This window comes from Oryzias latipes, chromosome 3, assembly GCF_053564925.1.
Source record: "Oryzias latipes strain Hd-rR chromosome 3, Olatipes_Hd-rR_3.1".
NCBI lineage: Eukaryota > Metazoa > Chordata > Actinopteri > Beloniformes > Adrianichthyidae > Oryzias > Oryzias latipes.
The window spans coordinates 13,968,783-13,980,859 of NC_136239.1; the positions used below are offsets into that span (position 1 = coordinate 13,968,783).

At 41.0% G+C, this 12,077-nt stretch overlaps 1 protein-coding gene across 4 annotated transcripts in view; it reads right to left on the reverse strand.

The window, feature by feature from the left end:
- csnk1g1 (casein kinase 1, gamma 1) overlaps positions 1 to 12,077 on the reverse strand; it is a 32,006-nt gene that overhangs the window by 8,829 nt on the left and 11,100 nt on the right. For 2 of the 4 annotated variants that reach the window (XM_023952736.2, XM_023952733.2), the window contains exons 5-11: positions 7,946 to 8,094; positions 4,188 to 4,422; positions 4,018 to 4,103; positions 3,102 to 3,186; positions 2,876 to 3,024; positions 2,692 to 2,799; positions 942 to 1,052 (exon numbers count right to left, since the gene is read on the reverse strand). In XM_023952736.2, coding sequence (XP_023808504.1) covers positions 942 to 1,052; positions 2,692 to 2,799; positions 2,876 to 3,024; positions 3,102 to 3,186; positions 4,018 to 4,103; positions 4,188 to 4,422; positions 7,946 to 8,094 — 923 coding nt within the window. The remainder of the gene's footprint in view (positions 1 to 941; positions 1,053 to 2,691; positions 2,800 to 2,875; positions 3,025 to 3,101; positions 3,187 to 4,017; positions 4,104 to 4,187; positions 4,423 to 7,945; positions 8,095 to 12,077) is intronic. The other 2 variants (XM_023952752.2, XM_023952741.2) reach the window with 1 other exon arrangement.

Below are 12,077 nucleotides of genomic sequence, written 5' to 3' on the forward strand. Positions count from 1 at the left end.
TGGGTGAAGGAAGGGTACACCCTGGACAGGTCGCCAGTCTGACGCAGGGCCACAATCACAATTAATAAATAAAATGTGCTTTCTTTTTTGCCATTTTCAAATTATATCTACACCTACAGCACATGAAATCAACAATATAAATCTTGTAAAATGCTGAACTTGTGCTCAAAATAACACTACAACACCGCAAAAGCATGCACTTTATTGCCCGAGGCGTTTTATCCTGCCATGCAAAAGACGTCTTGTTTTTTCAAAGATTATCCAAGCAGTCGTACAACCACAAATCAAAATGTCATAACAAGTGCTGCTTTTAAAGCTAAAAGAATCACATTCTCCACATCTGGTGCTGGTGACACCAGATGGCATGATCATGGTGGGGCAAAAAAAATCTCCCAGCCAAGGTGTAAAGGGGTTGAGAAGGTAAAAGGCTAAAGATCTGTCTCACGAACAAGTCTACCTTTGTTATCTATTGAGAGCAATACTGTGCAAACATTTCATTTGTGTCACAAACACTTTTGAAAAAATGGTTTCAAACTGTTTGAAACTGTATTTTGTTTGTTCCAAAAAACTGTTTTATTGGCCACAAATTTGTATTTCGTTTGTTCAATTTCACCACTTTGTGGCTTCAACTTTGTATTTTGCTCATTCCATGGAACTATTCTGTAGCCACAATTTAGTATTTTGTTTGTTTGATTAAACTATTTCGTGGCCACAAATCCTAATTTTTATTTAATTTTATTGATTCCGTTTTTTGGCCATGAATTAGGGATTTAATTGCTCCGTGCCCAAATCTTTTCATTTCTTCTGCCATCAGACAGGCTCCACAGTGATACAACTTTGGGACATGAAGACATTTCTCCCTTATTACATCCGTGAGACAGATCTGACTCCATGGAAATTGGGTGAAGGGGTTGCTGGCTGCTTCGGTGAGGGCTGTGTACCTGCACTGATCCCCCGTGCCTGTCCGCTGCCAGGTGGGAGGTCAGATAAGAGGAGTTTGCTTGCCGTGTGGGCTGCACCTCCCATGCTCCTCGCCGATCTGAGACAGCTGTCTGTTCAGGAGTCAGGGGTTGCATTAGCAATGTGAGGGGTGGAAGATTGACGGGAAAGGGGGGAGGGGGAGTAATGGAACGAGGTGTTAATAGATGAAGGTATATGAAGCAAGGGATCGTGCATGCAAAGCATGAAAAGAAAAAGCGATGGGGGAAAAAAAAAAGCGTGAATTAAAATCAAAGCAGGGCTTCAGCCAGGAAACTGAATGAGAACCAGAGCCTGAAGCCAAACAAACATCAGCCGCTACAGCTTAAACCGTCACCTCAGTGTAACAGTCACATACCACTCAATCACATTTTAAAAACACACTTTCATAAAAAAAAAAAAAAAACTTTGAACATTAACCCCAATTTTAAGCAAAAAAAAGTTTTCAGGCGTCGGGTTCAAAAGTTCTGTCACCTCTGAGAAACTTTGAGTCTTTCTTTAAGGTGAGCACACGTGACACTCAACCAAATGATGGAGTAAAGGGAAATTCAGTGGAGGAACCGCTCAGATGCTTCCACCTCAATCAAGATTGTGCTTCCCTGCTGAGAAAAGAACCTCACTAACTGTCTGTAAGCCCTTTCATCCCAGTGTGGTGTAGTAGATCATTGAATGAATGAGCATTTGTGGTCCTGCAGTAAACCAGCAACCACACTGTTCGTGAATCTTTCAATAAACAGACAGGAAGGCTTTGATTAAAGGGTCTGTATCATGCTACTCTTAAGCCTTTCAGAGTAAACTATATCCATATATATGATAAGATAATTACCTTTGTCACACTAAAGATTTGTTTATGAAATATGAGTTATTTTAGCAGTTAATCTTTTTAACCCAAAAGTAATACGACTATCTCTGAGGCACCGCCTTTCTCTCCCTGTGGGTACCGCCGGTTCATGACGTCATCCTAGAGTCGACCTCGGCAGCGTGTCTACGAATAACACGAAAACAAACAACATTCGAACCTTTGCAAAGGTATGCATTTGTGCATATAAAAGTTTGCTGATCACCGCTGGCTCCAAAGAGAAAGTGTGTGTGTGTGTGTGTGTTAGCCTGGGGGCGGTGCTGGCAGCACAGACTCTTCCTGGAAGGGGCGGGTCCCTCACATTCATACGTATGAATGTGGGGACACGATCGTTCTTGGGGATTGGGAGGGGCTGGTGCTCAACAGGGTTTTAGAGGAATGCTCAGAATTGCGTGAGTGGATCAAAATACCACCATGGGGTTGTTTATAGTGAGGAATTCACATTATAAGATACTTAAAAGCTTAAAAAAAAGTTGATTTTGGATGATATAGACCCTTTAAGAACAATCTTATGAATTATTGTCTTGAGAAAAGACAGCTGTCAGTAACAGGACTTCCAACAAGACTCACCAGCTGCTAACACAATGCTGCCAGCTTCTTCGGAATTATCATTTAAATGAGTTTGATGTCTAAAACCACACAAAAGGTTATGAGACCCACCCAACATCTTTGTTCCTAGGTTTTGCTTTAGATTAACAGGCACTTATCAAAAATGACAAAAGCCTCACCTTGGAGGATATTTAGTTATTTAAATGAATTATAAAAGACTCATTTAAAGCTCAGGGAGTAGAGTCTATAACGCTTTTTGGATGTAGTCACAGTAAGAAAAACACTTCCTGTCCCAGAGTCCACACCTGATTCCTGATTGGAGGGTGCTGTGAGGGTCGGTCCCTGTGAGCGTGGCTCTCTCTCGTGACTCCAGATGCCCCAGAATCTATATGGACGGACCCCACTGGTGTGGGCTGCGGGCAACAGCGGGTAGTTAGTTGTTGTAGATGGGGGCCACTAAGAAAATCATGCATAACAGACGCTGCTTACTATCTGTCTGCCAACCCAGTCGTAAGTGTAGTCAAAGGTGTATCCTTTTCTTTCGAAGAGTTCGGTAAACAGAGCTCGCAGATATTCATAGTCGGGTTTTTCAAAGAAGTCCAAGCGCCTCACATACCTCAGGTAGGTGGCCATTTCCTCTGAATTGAACAAATTGAAAAAAGTTTAGAGATTCTGTGAGATTTGCAGTTGCTAGCATAATGAACAGCCATCATACCTGGAAAGTTTTCACATAGAACCTCAATGGGAGTGTTTCTCTTTGTGTCTCCAATCTTCTGGTATCGTTCTTTGAGTGTGTCAGCCTGAAAGACATCCATGAACACAACCATAAGTTCTGAGGTTCGCTAAGCATCTCTAGGACGTCCTATTTTTGATTTTGTTTTAAATTTTAAGTGTTGGTTCTGGTTCCAACATAATCTTCAAGCTGTGTTCACGCCAAACATGACAGGGACGTCCAGTTTTAACGCAAAGTCAATGTACAGACGCACTTAGAAGTCGTGCGGCATGTTTTGAGCATCAGGTGCATCGCAATGTTCTAGTGGCAGAGCGTTTTGGGTGTCGTGGTGCATTCAGAGTTCAAATATCATCAACTGATCAGGAACTGAGTGTTGACATTGCTTGACATTTTTCAAAAACAAAAAGGTCCTCTAATTTTGATCTAGAGTTTAATCTTTTCCCCTTCTTCTGACTAATGCGGGACAGCAAGTCATCAAACTGGGTCATCGAGAGACAGAACTAGTGCTGAAAGCGGCCGTCATTCAGATGCAGCTCCTGCAGTATATGGTGAACATCGCCGTACTGGGAGAATCTCTGAATGATCTCAAGAACCCAGACATGGCGACATTCTTGACCCTCTTCAAAATAAATAAGCCTGACCGCAACATCATCAGTGTCTTCAATAATATAGGGATCAGGCTCCTCCTACACGCATCAGGAGCGCCAAGTTTATTAACATGTTTTTTGGACAAGTGTCCAGCAGTGAATTTGATGCCTGAACCGCCTTCCATGTAGATGCAGCGTATTTGGTTTTCCCAAGAGAAGTTTTGGGGGAAAAAACTCTAAAAAAAACAACTTTTGCACTATTTGATGCTTTTCACAAACATCTGTTAAAGGTTTGTGGGTTTATTCCATACCTTGAGTCCTTGCCAAGGAAGACTCCCACGAAGGAAGTACATGAACATGTGGCCCAAAGCCTCCAGGTCATCTCGTCGGCTTTGTTCTAGAAAAAGATTTTTTCTTTTAAAGCATCCAGAGACCGACAATAAAGTGTCGGTGTTATTTAACTCGTAAAATGAAGGCCTACCTTTTCCCAAGTGTGTATTAATGGACATGTATCTGGCAGTGCCGGTCAAGCTTTTATGCTCCCGGTATGGAATGTGTTTTTTGGTCTCTGGGTCGATGTACTCTTTGGCCAGGCCAAAGTCGATGATGTGGATGATGTGTTCTTTTTTATTCCCTTGCCGCCCGATGAGGAAGTTTTCAGGTTTGACATCTCTATAGATGAGATTTTTTGAATGCACATACTCCATTCGTGAAATCTGGGGAAAAAGGAGCACAAGGTAAAGGAAACACCGGTTTTCAGGTTTCCAAAGCGCACGGTTCACACACAGTATAAAGAGTTACCAGATGCCATGACTCAAATTTGAGCCCAGACTTAAATGAATGAGAATCTTTTTCAAGAAAATTACTGCTAATACAGTTTTTACCGTTAGAAACGGATTGTATTTACAATTGTATTGTAAGAGTGAGTACATTACACAAGAGTTAATTGTGTCATGGAAATTGGATAAAAAACACATTTCCTGTGGACAACCTACGCTGTTGGTGGACACAAATCCCCAAAAGAGTTTGTTTTAAATATCAAGAACATTTAAATAACTAGTAAAAGAACTAATTAGAAATTTGCTGAGTTGACCTATCAACTAAATTAGCATTGACTGAATGCTGAACTAACTGTACTTGAAACTGTTAAGGAAACCAAGACCACAATAGTCAATGTATCTTTAAAAATGAGTAAAGGAAGAACAATGGCTTTAAAATATACAGTCAAATATTGTATTTTTTGTTTCGCACCAGAGGGGGGTGAAGGGTCTTTTCTATATGGCATGTTTCAGCTCCTAACAGACAGACAGTCAACAAAATCAGGGCTCACACTTAGTGTGCTGCTTAGTCTCACTTTCTAAGACTAGCCAGCACACTTCTGTCCAGAATGTCTTAAAGGTCATGAAATGACCTGCAGAGTCAAGACCCCTTGTGTCAGACATAGCAAAATACAACAAAACCAAGCCTTCTGCATGTTTCCCAACAGGGACAGCATTCTTTTCTTAGTATGATTCATTCGTGCAGTTTTGTCCATCTTTTTAGAATGGGGGCAACTTTTTCTCCTTTTTTTGCGGTCAACGATGGTGTTCTTGGTGATGTCGCATGAAATTCCCTTTGGCTGAATCAGGAGGAGGCAAAAAATGCAGTTGGAAAAAGATTGTATTTGTGATGTAGAAAATACGCTGGGTGGGCCATAAACTCCCTAGTCCACTCCATTTGGATGCATCCACTTGATCCATGTACGTCTCTGTTTTCCTCGTTTGGCATTTGGCTCAAAACTGTACGGCTGGATAGCTTCAATATTTCTTTCTGCCCCGGTTTTGTTACATTGGGAGTGTGAGGAGCTGTAAGCTAGCGGAACAGTGTGTAAACAGAGCACTTTCAGCAACAGGGAGGGGAAGTGGGACGGGGTTGCTCCTTGACAACGGTCCCACCCACAGCATAGAGGCAAATTTCTAATGAGCTGCTGCTGCTTTACAGAAACTACATCCTAGAAAACAATAAAAGTTTTGGGATTTTGGCAAAAAAAAAAACAACGGCATAATTATAACTAAAAGACAACTGGAAATATTTTTTCAATAGATCTAAAATTTTTAGAGTAGGACTTTAATGGCTTTACTTTTAGTTATCAGCTATCAGCGTTAACATTTTGTTGCTTCGAGCTATTTCACTGACCTTTTTGGATTTTTGCTGTCATTATCACAGGTGTAAAACAACACAGAACACAGAATAAGTAAAAATATGAGAGAAAAAATGGCTGAACTGCAAATCACCGTCAATTGCTGGTTAGTAACATGAGAATTGTGGTGTGCCATGTCCTAAGTGCCTCCAAAACGGAGCACAGGGCCTTTAAATTACAAGGAAACAGCAGAATTTGTGCTGACCAAATGAAATCTTAGAGATTCTGAGACAGCCAAGCAACCTAAAAGCCTGAGTTCATTCATATCAAGCTCTGAGCTGCTCAACATTGATGAGATTTAATGGTGGCTTCGCCCCCCTTCATTTAAAGAAAAGAACTTAAAGAAAATCTAACAAAATGAAATGATTTATGGACAGAACGGCTTGTGGAGTTGTTGTAACCAAACAGTGAGCATATTTATAATAACATAAAAAATGTAACAATATAATCTTTTTCACATTTTGATCTCTGAGAAGTTCAACTACGGAGCCCGTGTCCTGACATGGACATTCCCATTTCTGTCTGTGTGTGTCTCATTACATTACATTGAAGGCATGAATGATGTTTAGAGATCAAATTTATTTATTTTAAAAAGCATCTGTAATCACGTTTTCATGTCTGGGTTCATTCACATCCCTGTACGGTCTCCGTCCTGCCGCAAAAGCCGCTTTCTGCCGCTATTTCCGTGTCTCTATGACCCACATTTGTTCAAGAGGGAAAAAATAAAAACAAGAATGATCTATTTATTATTGTCTATTTATTAACATCCAAAGGCTACATGCTACATATTCCATCATGCATCACACATATCCCATAATGCATCTCAACCAATCACAGTGGCTCTGCAACCGTGATGCGTTCATAGACAATAGCACAAATGATACATAGCATGTAGCCTACTAGCCTTCGGATGTAAAGCGACTGCTAACAAGTATGATGCTTTTGTAGAGCTTTTAAAATAAATAAATCTGATCTCTAAACATCCTCCGTGTCTTTAATGCAATGTAATGAAACACACACAGACAGAAATGTGAAGGTATCTGCTGTAAATCCAACTTGTTCACATCCGTGTTTATGGAGCTAGGAGCTATGTCTGGTAGGCGAAGCAGCAATCCGTGTTTATGATTGAGTTATGACGTAAATAATTACTTCGTTAGCTCGAATTAATTAATGCGTGGGAACAAAAAATTATTTTGTGGGAACAAGATGCTGTTTCGTTCACACAACTTAATTATTTTGTGGGAACGATGGGAACAAAATATATTATACTTTCAGGACACAGGCTACATATTCAACTTCTCCAAAATCTCAAAATAAGAAATAAACCTGTAATTTTATAATATATAATATAATATATATATTTTATATATTTTATAAAATTAAAACATGCATTTTCTATTTTCAATTTTATATCAAATAAAACATCTTCAGTTTCTTGTTAAAAGTAGCAGAACGTTTCCCCCAAGAAGAATAAGAATCTGTAGAATAAATAGAAAGAATAGTAATATATTTGAATCCCACATAGCTAGCATATGGGAAAGTAGGAGTCACGCTGCGCTAAGAACCATTTTAGAGGAACACTTTGCTAAGTCTTCACTTTTGTTGGAGAACACTGGTTCCATGGGGTTATCTCTTTTTGTGCTTGGATTAGTCATAGGGTTAGGAGGCTATACAAGCAAAACATAAAGGACAACCTTTATTGGTTAAGGATAGTAATAAAAACAGATGACAAGAGAGCCATTCAGAAAGCCTGGAAATCCACAGCTTCAATGTGTTTTAAAAAGATCCAGAGAAAGTATAGATCTTGCCAGCAAAAATACACAAACAAAAACGGGTCTTTGGCTTCAGAGCAGATGCCGGTTTGGTCTGTTGCTATGTCAACTTAAAGGCGTTGATGTTGACCATACAATTGTAAAAATTAGTGAACTTAACGGAGAGGTTTAAATAAACCCTAGCTTTTTTTTGTCTGAAGGGCTGTGGTTTGTGTATGTTTTGTAGTTATTTAGAGTCACATGGTGCCACATCAAATCAACTTTGTGTCGCTCGTTTGTAAAACCTACCAGCTGAATAGCTATCATTAAGACGGTCTTCAGTGAAAAGGTTCTGTCACAGAGGTCAAAGAGGTCTTCTAGACTTGGGCCTAGCAGCTCCAGGACCATGGCATTGTATTTCCCACAAGGTCCAAAGTAAAAAACCTGTGGGACCCCCTCTGAAAGAAGACAAAAAAGACAGAAAAGTTAAAGACAATAACCTTAGTTACTAAGCTTTGCAGATGTCCTACACTAAACATAATGAGAAATAAATCAGTCATCGTCTTAGAGAACATGTTCATGCACTTTTTTTTTTACAGGCCTAATATGCAAGGGTAAAGTAGATGAGATGAAGTACAGATTTTTTGTTTTTAAACTTCCCTGACCCTCCACACTATGCAAGGAGCCCTTTAGTGCTGTTTCAAGTGCACGCTCTTTGTGCACCCATTGTGCGTTCTGTGCATGCAGACTGACTGTTAAGAATTAGGAAATTAGACAGTCTAAGTGTAGTTTGTGTGTACATCCTACAGGCGTTCTACAGGCACCGACTTATAACGTGAACGCCGCCCGTATGTACAGCATTTGTGTAGTCAGTAAGTGACCAGTGTGAGATCCTCACTAATGACTAGAGTGCGTGGTTAGGCCATCGTATGACAGCATCATCCATACGTCATAAGTATGACATTACATTATCCATACAAATACTTTATGATACATTTACCACACGTGCAACAATCGTACATTCCATTTTCATGACGTCCTTCCTTCAAGGTAGTTGTACTAGCCTCAAAGTAGCTGCACTTGAAATCTGACCTTAAGGTGCAACCACGCCTGTCTACAACGCTGCACGGGTATGGTCAACCCAAAAACCTGCAGCATCCATCCAGATCTACCCCTGTATGGCTGGGTGCATGAGACTAAGACATTACAAACAAAAGTTCAGTGGAAGAGCTTAGAGGACAATAAGACATTTTTAATATGATATCAGCTTCCAACTGAATAATAACCCCTCAGTTCAACTCAGTATCTGATCCAACCCCTTGGCATTATGCTTTTTCTTCACCGTGTTGAGTAGTCGGTTTAAATGGTTCTGTAATGATAGCTCTGGTGCTTTAAGTCATCCTGGCGCTGAGGACATAAAAGCTCATTGTTTCAGTCGAAACATTACAAAGTAAATCAGTCATATTTCATGTGCAAAGCTGGAAAGAAGACATTTTTATATCAGGCGTTACATCAATGTAATTCCTTTTCAAAAGTAATGTAAAGTGCCTGGAAGAAAGCCTGATTCAGAGTCTGCTCATTCCTTCTGGCCTCTAAGGACCAATCAAAATAAGAAACTACATACTGAGCTTAAATCATTCAATTCAACATGTGTCAAACTAGTGAGACCATGTTCAGCTCTAGTGCAGATTTTAATAATCATAATGGATTGGATTTATCTGCGCTCTCCCAGATGCTCAAAGCGCTTACATTGTGTCCATTATTCATTCACTCCTCATTCATACTTGGTAATGGTAAGCTACGGATGTAGCCACAGCTACCCTGGAGGCAGACTGACAGAGGCGTGGCTGCCAGTATGCCCCTACGGCCCCTCTGACCATCACCGGGACATTCATACACAGACAGACACCAGTGGAGACACTGGAGGCAGGGAGGGTATAGCGTCTTGCCCAAGCACACAACAACAGTTGACTGAGGGTAGCGGGGATCAAACAGCCAATCCTTCCACTATTGGGCGACATGCTCAACCATCTGAGCCACTGCTACTCAGGTTCATAAAACCTCAAATGAGCTGACACTTAAACTATTTTATGAACCCAAGGCAAATATTAGATTTGTATACATCAATATTTGGCAGCAGCGCATCTGTTTTTGTTTTGTACAGAGAATATATTGACGCGTCAACGTTTTGCTCCTCCATCATTCATTCTGATGTCCTACAACTCCAAGTGTTTTACTTGAATATGTTTCAGAAGAACTTTTGACTTTTCATGTGAGTAACAGGAAGTCCACCGCAGCGTGGAAACTAGGATGAATGCCATCAGCGAGCATATGGGAATGTGGGAGTCACGCTGCGATCCCATCATCCCTTTCTGGACATCATTATGCAATTCTGTGGGCTGCTAATTGTACCACAGGAATGACTGCTCGAAAAGCCCTTCTGAAAGTGGGAGGCCTTCAAATGTGTTGAATTAGAGATATGCTGTAAAGAAGAGGATAAACAGTTCAATTGAAAACAAAGGTGGCAAAGTTTTTCACGTGCGAAATAAGCCAAAGTGGTGGCGTCAGCACTACTGTACTGCAACACAGCGGACACGATGGCAGACTGATTGTGTCCTGGACTACAAAACACTGTCTTTATCTACAAGATTTATATGACCTTGACTGAGGCTGCCTATTGCAAACTACTACATTTAACTTCCACCAGTTTTCTTAAACATCACAGGAATATTGCTCAAGTACAATCCTGTTTCAACACACCGTCCCAGATGAGCTGCAGCAGCCATTGAAAAAGCAACACCAGAGAGTCACACGGAAAAAGCTGCTAGAATGGTAAAAAAATCGACCTAAACAAAGACAATAGAGATCGGAATCTAAATTCACTGCTACCAAAGGCCTTGTACAAAAGTAACAAAAGGATGTCTCTATAAACTCTTCTTCTGCACAAACCAACTGGCAGAAGTGAGATGCATCAAGATATCTGGGAAAAGGTTTTGTGTTAGGGAACCCCTCAGAAATAGTTTGGACAAGTCAAGAAACAATCAAACAAAACCAAAAACAAAAAACGGTGTGCCAAGTTTGAATTGAAGGAAGACAGTTTGTGGCCAAACATGAAGTATGACAGTAAATCAAAAATTTTTCAAAGTGACTGTTGAGAATTAGGAAATTAGAGAATCTAAATGTAGTTTGGGGGAAGCTCCTACAGGCGTCCTATGAGCACTGCCTTATCAAGTTCATATTCTGTCTATTTCAACAGCAGAAGTGCTGAAAGGTACAAATCCCTGGATGGGTGTGGCATATCCCTGTAAGACCAACGACAAATTTACATGCACTACAAAAGCACTCTGTCAAACACCCAGAGTTGAGATGAGTGAGACGATGGAAACAAATTCACTTTGATGCAGGCTCCTTTCATTTATTTACTTTCTTTAAATCCAGTGAACCCAATAGATTATATTAATTTTATGGATGACAACTATTTTTTATTAGGAATTAGGTGTTAGTTTGTTGCGGGTCTGGAATCATAAGCGTTGAGTCTAAGCCCCGCCCCCCTACCTGTTCGTTGGTTTCCACGGCGTGCAACCCCCCCCTCCAGCGTGTTCTACACAGACAGCGCAACATACGGTCATCGAAGCAGCAAGGTGACAGGATAGTGGGGGCGCCCTAACGCAATTTAATTCATTTGACGCAGAGATGGGGGGGGGGGGGGGGGGGGGGGGGGTTTAGTCTAGGGGGGAAAAAGGCTTTTTTTGGGCGCTCATGTGTCCCCTACTGACTGTCTTTCCAGAAGAACTTTCCATCCCATAACAGACTCTGGTCGGCGTTCACAGCTGCAGACACGCCCCTCCGCGCGTTCACGCCGCTTTCTTCCTCCTGACAGCTCGCACTACCTAACGGTGTTAAAGGCACCACAACAATCTTAGAACATGATAGTTATTTTACAAAAACACAGAGAGCCGCAGCACAAGGAGGACAGAGCTGCATGCGGCTCCGGATCCGCCGGTTGAAGACACCTGAGCTAACCAATCAGGGACTCGGATTTGGTAGTGACAATGGATTTAGCCTCTTAATTCGCGGCAGTATAAATTGATCATGGAGGAGAAATTATCAGTTATTCAGTTGGACACCGAGTCTTTCGTGTATCGAAACAGAGCTGTGAGAGAGAAAAAAAGAATGCATGTTTAGCTCGCGTGTCACATGCCTGGTGTGAACATAGCATAACACTGGGACCAACCTAAATCATCAGAAGCAACGTTGAGTTCAGTGTGCTTGACACATGGGGGGGCAGGGTGGGAACTGAAACTAAAATCTTCCAATCACAGGTCAGTGACTCTACCTATGCACCACAGCCTGTATGTAATTTTTTTTGTTTTTTTCATTATATTTCTTTAAGTGCCAATTTCTGTGTCAAACTGAATCCTTTTGAAACCTAAATAACTGA